The 13,856-nt window shown below is 41.8% G+C and overlaps 1 protein-coding gene across 2 annotated transcripts in view; it reads left to right on the forward strand.

The window, feature by feature from the left end:
• Positions 1 to 13,469, forward strand: part of CFAP61 (cilia and flagella associated protein 61) — a 208,535-nt gene extending 195,066 nt beyond the window's left edge. For both annotated transcript variants that reach the window (XM_019544070.1, XM_019544071.1), the window contains 2 exons: positions 9,258 to 9,348; positions 12,956 to 13,469. In XM_019544070.1, coding sequence (XP_019399615.1) covers positions 9,258 to 9,348; positions 12,956 to 13,156 — 292 coding nt within the window. In that variant the 3' untranslated portion in view covers positions 13,157 to 13,469. The remainder of the gene's footprint in view (positions 1 to 9,257; positions 9,349 to 12,955) is intronic.
• Positions 13,470 to 13,856: the final 387 nt, after the last annotated feature.

Genomic DNA, 13,856 nt, shown 5'->3' on the forward strand with positions numbered 1-13,856 from the left:
CTGTGACAGCACCCCCACCCCAGCCCTCAACAGCTCACTAAAACTCCTTAAGTGGTCCTCCAGTTCATATAATTGCCTACCCGTGGTCTATCCTAATAGAAGCTCTTATTCAATGCCTACTGAAGTCACTGGGTCCAGATTTCTCTTTCACTTTGTTCATCTAAATGGCAGCTTTGCATCCATGTAAGTGGCCTTTCTGGTACTTACGCACAGTTTGTGATTCTGTAGTCCTCTCATTATGGATGTGCAAACATTCACACACACTGACCATGTGCAGTAATCCCCCTACTGGCAGGGCAGATATACAGTTATGTGAGCACAACCACTGTGGACACTGAGTCATGAAATTCTAACTGGACAAAAGCCCACACCTTGTAGGTGTTAGAGACCAGAGGAGGAGGAACCCTCCAGTGTATTCCTACATGCTGAATGGTAAAGATACTCACCGAGGAAGCATAGAGCCAGGTTATACACCCCCACCACACACACACACACCACCACCACCAAAAGGGCATTTGAACTTTTCAGTCTTCCCAGCATAGTGCTCTAATCATCAGGCATTAAGTGTTATGCATGCCCTTTCTCCAGTGCATAGCCTACTATGCAGGCTCAATAATGTGTGTGCTTATGTCTTCATACTGCAGGGATAATAGAATTGAAAACTGCCAGTAAGTGCCAAAAAGGCCTCCACTTACATGGCTTAAAATAAACCATTTAACCATGCAAAAGGAAATAGAACTCTGCCCTGGAAATCTCTTCATTGACTTCAGTGGGTTTTGGATCAGGTCCATTACAGTCATCATTGTAGTCCATAAGCAAAACTTGTATCCAGTTCAGTGGCTGTTTTTTTTCTGAAATGGGATCACAAGATTCCTGTATGAGAGTATATCTGTATGGAGAATTAGTTATGTTCGTCTGAAGTCAGGCAGAAGTGCACCTTACAGACCCACTGAATCAGCAATATATAACTTTTTATGAGCAAGAGCTTACTTCTTTAGTATGTTTGTATAATACATATGATAACAGTGTTTTAAAGGCTAGTAACACATGTTGGATTTGAAATCTAGTATGTAACTATTTCAAAGGGGAATTGTTCTCAATTTGATGTTCTTTTTGAAAATGTTATATTCCTGCTGAATAAATGTCAATTTTTTAATTAGTGAATTGTATCATTATTTGGTAATCCTGTATCAGTCAAGTAAGCCTTCAGGTACAAAGTGTCTTCTCCAAGTGAGGGAAAGAAGTAGGTACAGTCTAAGTTAAATACCAGCCGAAACAATGTTTTTTGTTCAATGCCATGGCTAACTACAGACAGTCTGAGGCTAAACTGATTCAACATTTGCAAGTTAGACTAAACTGCATATATTGAACCAATAAGCAAGTGAACAGACATTCACTTTTGATTCTGAAAATGCAGCCACATTCCTGGAGTGGCCCAGGCCAGAAGCTGGGGTCGGGGGCACTACAGCACATCTCCCTGCTCAGCTGGAGCTGGCAGCTTGGGCCAAAGGAAACTAACTTACCTTTGGCCCAAGCAAGGGGTATGTTTGCCGGGGAGGTGCAAAGCATCCTAGGATGCTAAGGGACTTGAACCTGGAGGGTATCTGGTTTCTGATCACTTATACCGGTTTATGTATAATTTCTGTCCCTAGCCCATATGTAAAAGAAAACAGGCAATAAGGAATGAGGGAGGGCTGTAAACTAGGAGCAAAGGAAAGTTATCAAAATTAGCTTCAAAGCAAGAGAAATCTTATTAAATAGATAACCTAATTATATAAAAGAACAAAACCATTCAGAAGGGAAAAGGGTCTTTATTATCTGTGGAGTATTGAGAGGTTAGAAGAGACGGGTTTTAAGACACCAGTTAGATTATAATGAGTCATGAAACTATAGTCTGTATTTACTCCATTGTGCTTAATGTCTAGTAAAGTTATGAATGTTTGTTCCCAGGCCCATCTTCTGAAGGTGTCTTATAGATGTCGTTTGAGTATAAAGACAATGAGGTCAGAAATGGAGTCACTGTTTCGTGAAAACTGTTCTCCCACAGGTGACTGGGTCTCACTGTCTTTTATCTTTTTTCTGTGAACATACATTCCGGAGCTAGCGATTGTGCAACTTCTCCTCTATGTACAGTATGTCTTTTATGCTCACTGGTTAATTGGTGTTGGTGGCAAATTCTGGAGCATAATGGTGACACTGAACAACCACTACACTCCAGAAGCAACTCTCTCACAGAAAAAGAAAAGAAAAAATAAAGCATAGAGAGACAGTGGGTGCATCTACATGAGATGCGTTACTGCACAATAGAGCAGTTTACTGCACAGTAAGCATGCATGTCTACATGTGCACATGCTTACTCCCCCTCCCCCGCTCTAAGATCGCAATCAGGGAGGGGGTGCTGAGAGATCCTTATTTCCCAGCCCCCACTTCGCCATTGCTATCAGACAGCAGGGAGCTGGAAGATCCTTATCTCCCCACCCAAGCTCTGCAGTTGTGGGGCTCAGGCTGGGAGATTCTTTTCTCCCAGTGCTGGCTCCATGACTGTGGATCTCTCAGCCTCTACTGGGCAAGGAACAGGCTTTCCAGCCCCTGCCCCATGATCATGGAGGGGGGTGGGAACTGTCCTGGTCAAGGGCAGGTCTCAGCCCCATGCCCCAATTGAGCCATTGAGGGCTGCTCCACCAGCTGATCGAGGCAGGGAGCTGGGACCTGCCCCTCCTTGAAGCTCTTTCCAAGTCCCCTGCCCCTGATCAGGGAGCCAGGGCCAGGAGTTCCAGGATTCTGGGGCAGGGGGACATTGTCCCCAGGGGCTCCAGTGGTGGAGCCTGCCCCAGCAGCAGGCAGCTCCCCAGGGCTAGGGAACAGTGTCCCAGCCCCCGCTGGGCCCTATGCTCTCTGCCAGTCCTTGAGCTAGCACCCAGGGGGAACCTAGAGCTGGTCCTGGCTGCTGCAGGGCCAGCAGGGGGGGAGCAGATTGCTGCCATAAGCAGCTGATCTGCTCCCAAGTCCCTGCATGCGTGGATACCTGCCTGGGAGCATTTGCTCAAATGTAGTTTACTTGTGCATAAACTGCTCCTGCATCAAATGCACATGTAGACACACCTCGTGATTATCTGTGAAGAACACATTTTTAATTTAAGGTGTTTAGTGCTGACCCATGTCAGGGGCAGTAGCCCTGATATCCATTTCCATCAGGGTTGACTTGTTTGAGTGCTGTATAAGTTTCAACCATTTGGTTTTGCTTTGGTCTGGTGTTTATTAGAAAGTCTGGGCACAAAATGGTGACATTCATTGTACAGAGGACCTCTTTTGGCAGGGAATTACGGGATTCTGTCATTATATAAATTACCACAAATACTATTTGACTATAGAATTTTAACCATCCTTTCTTGTCTGTAAAAACTGTTTGTCCCCAGCATACAGGGAATATATTTTTTATTCTTTGTCGTTTTGTCCAGACCAAAACTTTATTGATTGTTTCATCACTGTAAGCTTCCATATACTTTCCATATTCTGTATTTTCCATTCATGTAAGATGCCTCTGAGTCTGTATCTTCATAAAAGTATTTATTTTTAGCCTTTCTTGGTTTTGCCACATTTTGGTGTAAATGTTGATTGATATGTGTTAGTTGCTTAAATGCAATTTTCGAGGATTTTTATGAGATCATTATTTCAAAATCTGTGTGTTTTTGGAGTTATGACAATTAGTTGTTCAAGTGAGGCACACAAGCCTAAACTATGTATAAAACACCTGTCTTTATCTGTGACAGAATGGGGATTTTCCTCTGTTAATTCTCAGATGTCTTTGCCATGGCCAAAAGCCTGTAACTATTTAAATATAGCACTTAATGCCAAACTGAAAATGTGCATAGCTGGAGGACAACATAATGATAGCCTATGGACTGAATAAAATTACTCAGATTAAGTAATGTCATCTGAAAAAATAATAGTGAGTGATGTGTTGTTTAATAGCTGGTCTGCTGTATTCTAAACCAATCAGAAATTTTGAAAGTCAGAAGCTTCGTTCTAAGAAATTACTAAATAATGAAGCCTGGAGGTCACAAATCAGAATCTGATATGATGGAGCACAGCCTCCTGGCTGGCTCCAGATTGGCATTTTTAGCGGCTCTAGCAAGACAAATCTCTAGAAGGAATAAGGAATCCAGAAGGACACTATCGTTATAACTAGGCTGACCATATAGAAATCCCAGAAATCCAGGACATCTGGGAAATCCAAGACACTGCCTGCTTGCAAGGTGCTCCACACCACTCCGACTCCCAGCCAGACTGTCCTAAGCAATAAGCTTGTCCTTCTCTCTACCACCTAACCTGCCTGCCCCTTGGAGTACTTCTGTTCTTCAGTGAGGTGCCAGTGAATCTACAGTAGCATCACTGGTGGGGGTGACTGGTGCAAGAGCTATGAGTACCACCTTTGGAGTGGGGGGTGCAAAAATAACCACTGTCAGCACTACAGTAGCCAATGCTGTCCCGTGCATTGCTGCTCCCCAGGCTGTGGACCTGCCCTTTTTTGTTAAAATCTGTACATAGTACAAGTTGTAAATAATTTCTTGACAAAACTCACAAAAAAATTCCCAAGCAAAAGTCATGAAACTGCTCCTACTGTGTTCATTGCTGTAAGACCCATTGCAATAATAGCAAATACTGGGAGAGGTGGCTACAGTAAAAAAAATGAGGCATGATTTGTTGAAATCTCTCCACAAAGTCAGGCAAATGACTGACTGGACACAATTGGATTTCCCCTTTAATACTTTCAAGTTAATTTACTGTTTCCATGGGCCTTTTCAGGTTTTTTCTCTTGAATAATCACAAATTGAAATCTGAGCCTGTAAATGCTGACCGATCTCCATTAATACTGGCCACATGTGTTCAATCCTGGGCTATGTTGTTTGTGCCAGGACAAGTTTATATCAGAATGATGGCACATGCAAACATTTGTCATCTTCATCATTTTATTTCTCCAGTAGCACCAGTGGGAAGACTCTGACCTACTTGTTGATATCCAGGTACACCCACTCCATAGATCAAGCATGGGCTTCTACTCGGAAAAGTGATCGTTCCCATAAGTTGGACGTAATGAGAATAGATTTAAGGGATCTAAAGACACAAGGAAAATTGCTTTGATTTTTAGGTGAGAGTAGGATTAGTTTCATTTTCCTGATTTGGGAGTTCAGGTTTCAGAAGTTTGGAATATGTGGCAGTGAGAACTGTTACCAAAATCATAAAAATCTTTGCCTGGCAGAATATGGGCTCTCTCGAGAAATGTATAGATGTATTTGCCTCTTCACCGTGTGCTACCTCTTCCAATTACTCATGTGTCAAAGGACTTTTTTGTATGTGATAAATTCTTCAGGCATTGTGTCCTGGATTCGGAGCTTGGCATTCTTGGGATAAAAAGTAGCTAACACCTTTCAGAATCTTTAAAATGTGTATAGTCAAGGAAAAATCTGATGTCTTTGTGTAAATGACTTAAGTGGTGGCAAGTGTTGATAAGGGTCAGTGGCATGCCCTCAATTGCTTTTTCCTAGGAGCACCAATAAGCATCAGAGAACTACTGCAGCTTCATAATTAGCTTTCACACAGAAAAACATTGTTCTCTGAAAGTGCTGTGTAGTAGCAAATTAAATAAAAGCCTGGAGAATAAAAATAGATGGCTTTTGGATTTCAGTCCATCCATGTGAATACTGCAGAGGTAAATACAGGTTTATTTTCCAGGGTGAGCCAACTTTATCTGTCCATTGTTACGTTGTGTCTCTTTAAATGAAAAAGATTCGGCACCTTTTGTGTAGAATGACACTGGATATTTTTCCTTCATCTTTTTTCTTCATAGGCTACACAAGTGAGGCAGAACAGACTTAAAATATTGTTTGTCAATGAAAAGAGAGAACAGCTTCCTAGCAACAAAAAGGATGTCACTTATTGTCTTCAAAAGGAGACCATTTCACCCCATCAAATTTCAAATGCCTTCCAATGATAGCTTCTGTAGATATAAAAGTTGACCAGCAGGGGGTCCCCGTTAGGAAGTGACCAAGTTTTAAAACCCGTTATGCCTTTGGCAAACATTGTCATCTTGTACATATTTAGCCTGATCAGTTTGGCAGGTTATGAAAGACTAAATGGTGCAAACACATGTGGCAGATGCTGTTCTCATGATAGTTGAGGAGCCTCTGAGCCTCTGTTGGTAGCATGCCAGCTTCATCTTGAACACTGAAGAGCATTATACTTTCAAGCCTTCCACAGCTTGCCCTTAGGGACTACTGTTAAAGTGGTAATAAAATTTAGAATGAACCTCAGAAAGTCAACTTGTTGGTTTGTCTTCAAGTGTATTTTTTTCATTATTAAACTTCTGTTTAATGAAATATGCATCACTTCTTGAGAGAGTAAATCTAAATGTGGTTATTAGAAAGATGATTTCTCTCTCAATGAAAAAATAGTGCTCTCAGTGTGGGGAGAGAACTGATTCTACGTTAAAACAATCTGTGGTCATTACATTCCCCTGTTTGAGGTGGAACAAAGGGAATCTTGTATTCAGTGGCTACTTAGAGGTAAATCCTGTCCCCAGCCAGTCTGAAAGTGTAAACAAAAAATTGTCTGCTTCCAGGCGAAAAGGACTTGTATTTAAGCTATATACTGTATGGCCTTAAATTCTCAAGTCTGGGAATGATGAGATCAGTGGTACAATTATCCAAAGATGTGGTTATCAATTGAACTAGTAATAAAACAATAATATTCAGCATTCTCAAAACATTTTATAAGCATTATTTCATCCTCACAGCCCCTCAAGAAGACAGATAAATAGTTTACTTGGGCAAGACAGTTACAAGATTTTTCTTGTTCACAAAATCAACATCAGGTCAGAATTGAAACATGGGAGTGCCTAGATCCCAGGTCTGTGTTTGTATCACTCTAATCCAGCAGAGCTCAACCTCTCAGCCCCATGGGCTGGATGAGTGTTGTGAAGCTGACCCACAGGCTAGATCCTGGGCAGAGTTGGGCTCTGCATGCCTGAATCTGGCCTCCTACCACCCAAATCAGGCCTCAGGCACCCAGATCCCACCTTGGACCACCCAGATCAGGCCCGGCACCACCTTGGCCTCACATGCCTGCTTTAGAGTGCAGGGCCACATGCTATCTGCCTGCAGGGCTTTCCATAGGTCTGGAAATTTGGCAGCTGGTGAGCGGCAATTAATGCTGCCACTGTTCCTCTGTTGCCAATTTTTCAGACCCATGGGGAGCCCTACAGGCTGGCTGACCCATGGGCCACAGCAGGTGAGCACCCCTGCTCTAACACATTTCTCCCTCAAATGATCATAAGGTAAAAAAATAATTTACCAGTAGCAGTTGCAAATTGAGATACCAGATGTGAAATTTAAGAAATGTATTTGTCCATACAGATTCAGGTCTTGGCAGAGTTCACCAGCAAATATGGGCCTTTTTTAGTGACCCACGTGCTGCTTCTTCCCTGCATGGTTTATCAGTGTCATTAAGTGAATGGCTTTTTATGAAATTAGTTCAAATATTTTGGTAAAATGTCTGGCTCTTTCTATGTGTATTTGACAGGTATACGAAATGTTATTAAAGATAAAGGGCATTGTTAAAAAGGGTTCTTAGGACTGAGCTCATCTGTTGTTAGATTTCCCAGCCAAATAACAAGGGGAAGTCACTGTCGGTAACATGCTGACACTGTCCAGTTAGATGTTCCTTTTGCTATCCAAACAGAAAGGCTGAGATGAGTATACTATACCAAGTACATAGCATAAATAGTGGTGGCAGTAAACATTTATCTCATGGAAAAATCCAAAGGCCCCAGCTGCAGCTGGAGTCCCACTGTGCTGGGTGGTGCACAAATGCAGACCAGAGACAGCCCCTATTGCAGAGGGGTTTACCACCCAAAAGAAGAGACAAATGCAAGGACGGTGGCAGGTAGATGAGCATGGGGAAGAATTGGCACAGCTCTGTTAACTGTTTCTGGTGGAGCTAATCAATTGAACTGTGACCCATTATTACAGTTTGAAGTTCAGTGGCGTTCTTAGAGAAAAGAAGCTCAGAGAGAGAAAGCAGCACCATTTGACATTTATTAAAAGTTTTCTATTCAAAAGAAGTACGGAAATTATTATTAAAATTATTTGCGGCTCTCCATTTTAGTGTTATTACCTGGGAATGTAGTTAAAGGTCATTGACCCAAATCCTTTTACAGTTAGGTGTTGAGTTGTCTTTGCTCATATGAATGCTCCCACTGATGGGAACAGACTGCAAGGCTCATGTGGAAGAACTTGGCCCTGATCCTGCATATACTTAACATGACTCCCATCCTTAGTCGCATTGATTTGAGTGGGACTGCTGACATGTGTTGGGCCTTTGCATTACTGTTTCCAGGATCAGGCTCTGTTTATCTGATAGGTAGCTGAATATGTTATGCTGGCTGGGTCTTTTGGTCCTATTGTCTTTTCAGTACATTCTATGCTCATGTTACTGAGAATGACACTGAAGAGTATACACTGTTTAATTGGTACATTATAGACACCAGGAAAACTGTTTTTCACTATGTAGGAAATAGGAATTACCAGTCTCTTTGTGATCCAGTTGCCTCTATTGACATTTGTAGTATCTAGGGATACATGCTGCTCTTTGCTTAGAGGAAATAGCTATCCACATTTTCCTAAGTTTTTGCAGAAAAGATGTTTTAATTAATGCTTTTGGTCAGTGGCATTAATATTAAAGTTAAGAGAGTTTCCTCATCAAAGAGATTCAATTTAGCTTCAGTGCTGTAGTGCAAAGAACATATTGCAACACTGTGGTGGCCTGTTTTTCTACCCTTTATTAATCCAGAAACCTTAATGATGAACAACATTTGTGTCATTGTCTACACAAATTTAATTTGTTTATGCAGCAGTTCAGTTAATCCTGCAATCTGCTTTTCTCAAATGAGGACAGATAATGCAGACACCGTTCTTTACAGGTCTTCAGGCTTTTAAATTCTGATAAAATCAGGATTCTTCACTGGGTCTTGCCACAGCTCTGAATTAAGCCACTTTAAATGTAATTACTGAAGCTGGCTGTACATCAGGAACATCCATTAAAAGAATTGATTGACCATGCTGTTACGGGAGGCATTTTATGAACAAACGATCATGATGGGTCCAGAACTGTAATTTATAAAAGCAAAAAAGCAGGTAAATACTTTATTAGTGGTTAATGAGAGGTTCACAGGATAACTAAATTTCTTCTTTTTTAACCAGCTACTTCAGCGAACCTTGGTCCCTGGCCATCTATCACGATCGGTTTATTGATCTTAAGAAAGAACTGCGCCAAATCCTAACATCCAAGCAGGTAAGAAAAATGACTAGCAAGTGCATTTTATTATTTGACTAATTTGTTGTTGCTGATCACTTAGGTTTCTGCTCCCCTGTCTTCTTCCTTAAGTTTCTCTGTCTAACAATTTTCTTTGGAAAACCTAAACAGACAAAGAACCTCTGCATTATAAAGTGGTATTAATGCACCGCTAAATTATCTTTACAAATTTCAAAGCCTCTGGTAGAGTTTGTCATAATGTAAGTTGCTTTCTCTTTTCTCTACAGTACTTTTGTACCAGTCAAACAACTTATTACAAACTTGCCACTCAGACTTGAAGTCACTATTTCTTTAGTTAGTATCATTTTTTTTAAATATAGGTGATTTTTTTGTTGACGTATATAAATCATTGTACATACAATCCTAGAATCTGGGATCCTTTAAGATATAAAACTTTACTTGATAAAATAACTTCAACTGGCTTTTTGGCTGATAAATGAATTTTCCAACCTATGGAGCTAGGTGGGAAATGTAAGATATTGCTAATGTAATTTGCATCTGCAGAATTTGCACTATTGACCTGAATATAAATATATAGTAATCTGTTGATTTTATTTCTCAGAACCTGATCCAAAACTCGCTGAAGTCAGTAGGACGACTCCTGTTGACCTCACTTGACATATTGAATAGCCCCCAAATGCAAAAAAATTAAGCACGTTCTTGTCTCCCATCAGAAGTTTTTTCTCTGGTCTGAAGTTTTCTACTGGCTAGTGAATGTAATGGCTCTCAACTTTTTTTTAGCCTCAAAGTACCCCTTGGAAAAGGCCAGCTCTTAGCTTTCACTCATTTTTTGAGTACAGAGAAATAACAGCAGTTCTCCTGTTACAGAGAGCTCAGAAAGACCACAACAGGTCAGAATGTTTTGACACCAGGGATTCTTATTAGAAATCTCTGGGTTTATCATGTGAACTGTGTAGGTGCTTGCACACCTAGGACCTAATGTTACATGGTACCTTTAAAATAATCTTATGGTACCCCATAAGAAGTACTGGTGCCCTGGATTGTTTGGTGCTATTTTATCCCACTTCCTCTCACACCTTTTGCTTCCATTTTATATATTTTAAATTCTGTTTGGCTGAAGTACTTTGTATGGGCTTTCTTCACGTGCCATACAGAATTGCCAACTCTCTTTTTAAGTAACATCGCTACAGTCCATAGGGGATACCAGAATCAATAAGGTGGTAGATAGTCTTGTCTCTCTATCACTGTAGGATAGGAAGTGTCTAGGCAGGGTTTTATTTTTAGACTTTCTTGACAGCTATCATCAAAAGAAACACAACCCGATCTGAGCAAAAGGTTCAGCTTGAAGAGGAATGTTTTTCTGCCATGATTCAGCTGTGCTTTACCTCTTAGAATGTGAATGTTTTGGGAGAATAGCAATGGTGTGCTAGAGACCTCAAGATTATGGATTCAACTGTGCAACCTTTTCTCATGTGATAAGCCCTGGCACACAAAAAGAATCCTGTTAAAATCATTAGCCCCCTTCTTGATTCAGGGCAGGGTCACAGGACTTGGTCCTGTATCTGAATGCAGATTGATCATTCTCTTTGTGTATCATAATTTTGATTCAGTTTTAATGGATTCTTACACACCAGGCATGTTGTAAATGTGTCCTTTCCATATGTTTATACAGCATCGACTGAGCATGCTGTTAAGTGTGTAATAAATACATGCTGCACCTTTGGTTTAAATCGAAAGGGCAGAATGGTGTGTCACCTAGTGGACAACTAAAGTGCCGCTTGTGACCAATTCTGAGTTACCCAGCTAAAATTTGCTTACTCCTTCTCAGCATGTAAGTGTGCCCCATTATAGGAATAGGGAGCTGTCAATGGAGCTCCAGAGGGAGCTCCTCTTCTTATAAGGGGAGCACATATAAGTCCAGAGGGTGTGGTCCTGCTTTTGTAAAGGGGGAACTCCTATGCCCAAAGAGGGTAAGAGAATCGATCCACATTTTAATCAGGTAACTCAAGAGTAGGTTGCAAGCTGCACTTTGGTCATCCACTGAGGAAAATAGAATTCTGCCCAGAGGGTCTCTGGAGAGCTGCTCTATTATTTCGCTGTACTCAAAAACTGAGTGAAAGCTAAGAGCTGGCCTTTTCCAGTTTGGGCTCATGTTCCAGTTGATAAAGTCATGGAAATGATCATGAAAATAAATGAGCAATTAAATGAAAAAATTCAAATAATCCACAGAAGTGTTTCAAAGAGGATTATTTTAGTTGAGAATGGCATTCATAGAAACTGGAACGTATCTACAACTATTAAGGCACAACGTTTAAGGAGACACTTGGTATACAAACTGATATGTGCACAGAAAACCCAGTTAGCGTGAGGACTGTAACTTCATGTGGTTAAATTCTCAACGCTAACACTGTATTTATTTTATGTGCCTTTTGCACAGGATGTTCTTGTTTGTCTTCAAAACCTGATTGATCAAGCTTTGAATGTTTACCCATTTTGTAGGATCACAAGCATGTGTTTATTTCAACATGCAGAGCTCCAGCTATGCAAACAGGCAGATGGTAGAGCTGGGTTTTTGCACCTCCATCAGCTGTTAAAGTATTAGTAGAAAATCATATAGCACACATGCACAGTAAAAGATTTTCAGGAAAAAGCACTTGTCCTCAAAAAGACCTACTGGTCTGATTTTCAGATGGCAGCTAGTATTGCTCTGAAAAGCAGTCCTAAGTTACTTACAAATTTGAGAGCTCCAGAAACATATCTGGAAATTAGATTTAAATTGGGGGGTTTTTTGCACATGAAGACATTTGTCAGATCTCATATGCACACAACATCTATTTCAGTCTCTACATGTACGCACATGTCCACACAGCCACACACCTCCATTTGTTTTTTCAACTGTAAATAGCTGAGAACTCTTTGGTTTGAAAGATCCTTTTAAAAAAAAATATTCAGATTTGAAATTGCAATTTTATAATGAAAGTGCCATGTAAGGCATAAGGACAGTGTCACCACTGCCCTGTGTGATAATCCTTCCACTGCCTTCCTGATACCCATTGCCACCAAGCCCTCGCAGCCTTCCAAGGAATGTAGCAACCAGCTGCCTTTCTGTTTGTTGCCAGGGCTTCTGCTGGCCAGCCTGTGGGGAGAATGAAAGGGTGAAAGGAGGGCTTAGCCACCTGCCTCAAGCTAAAGACCTAATATTTCCAAAGCAGCAAACTCTAATTTATCTGGTGCCTGAGATTTGAAGGCTCTTGCTGATGGAGAGGTGTCCAGCTATACAAAAAATTCAGTTATCTTATGTTTACTGGTATTTGTTTCTCTGGCCAATAAAGGATACCTGTGCATCATGCCTACCTATGCCTCCTTTGACATTTATTTCTGTATAAGGCTCTGCTTCTATGTCCCAACTGCATGCTCAGCGTTTTGAATATGTTTTCCCATCCTTTATAAGCCACTTGTGCATTTGCTAAATAAGCCAAATTCTTGGCTGCTTTTTTTAAATGCTGGTGTGTCCTCTGCCTAATGACAGCTTTGGCCTGCCTGCAAGCTCAGGTGGCTGTATCCACTGACCATGGTTTTATCAAGATGTTTATCTTCAAGGCCCTGTCTCTCTCTTGTCGTACAGGGGGATGGCCTTCCTTCGCTGGAACAGCTAGCTTGCGAGATAGTGGATGGGGAACTTCACCTTTCCGAGAAGCCAAAGAAGTACCTGAAAAGGTTTTTTCAGCAAAGCATCTACAAGAAGCTGGTGGAGGAAAGTATCCTCAGTTATCTGAACTACAACCGTTACCACTTGCCTATGTACGCCTGGCCTGGGATTATTTAGTGAGGTCTTAAGACAGTGGCGCTTTTCGCACTCCAGGTAAGCACGAGACTCTCACGTCAGGGCCCTGTGTTGTAGAGGGGGCCAAGATGGCTTTCTGGGTGTTTCTCCAGGGCAAGGAGCCAAAGGAAATGCCTTTTTTTTTCAGTCCTCCAGTAGATGGAGCATGACTTTGTTTTCCCTCTTCAGGAAGAAATGGGGAGAAAGCACAATGAGTGCCGGGCAGAGCAATGCCGGGAGAAAGATGTGCTGGATGTGCTGGATTTGGAAAGGGCAAAGCCTGCTCTTGTAATAAATGCCTCTCCTGTGTCCCTGCTCTGGGCCTGTCCATGGTCCTTATTTATTCGACCGTCTGTCTCCTTTGATAACATCTCCCTTGCAGGCCCGTGTTTCAACTTGCTCGCCTGGCCTCGCAGCCCTGGCAGCAGCCCCGCGCGCCGGGACTGCCTCCCCGCGCAGGCTGACAGATGGCATGTGAGATTTGAATATTGCATTTTAGCTTTTTAATTGTTCCTCCCAAATGCGAACTTTGTATCTCTCCTTCCTGGACAGAAGGTACATTGTGGCGGGGGGGAGGGGAGGAGGTTAATTCTCTAATGTGCTGACTAGTGACCCAGCAGCTGCGGGGTTAACTCCCTTGCCGCAGGCGCCTCGGCAACCAGCTGACCAATGGCGGCGCGGCCCGCTGACAGCTCCGGGCGGC

This window comes from Crocodylus porosus, unplaced genomic scaffold (assembly GCF_001723895.1).
Source record: "Crocodylus porosus isolate Cpor-Errol unplaced genomic scaffold, CroPor_comp1, whole genome shotgun sequence".
NCBI lineage: Eukaryota > Metazoa > Chordata > Crocodylia > Crocodylidae > Crocodylus > Crocodylus porosus.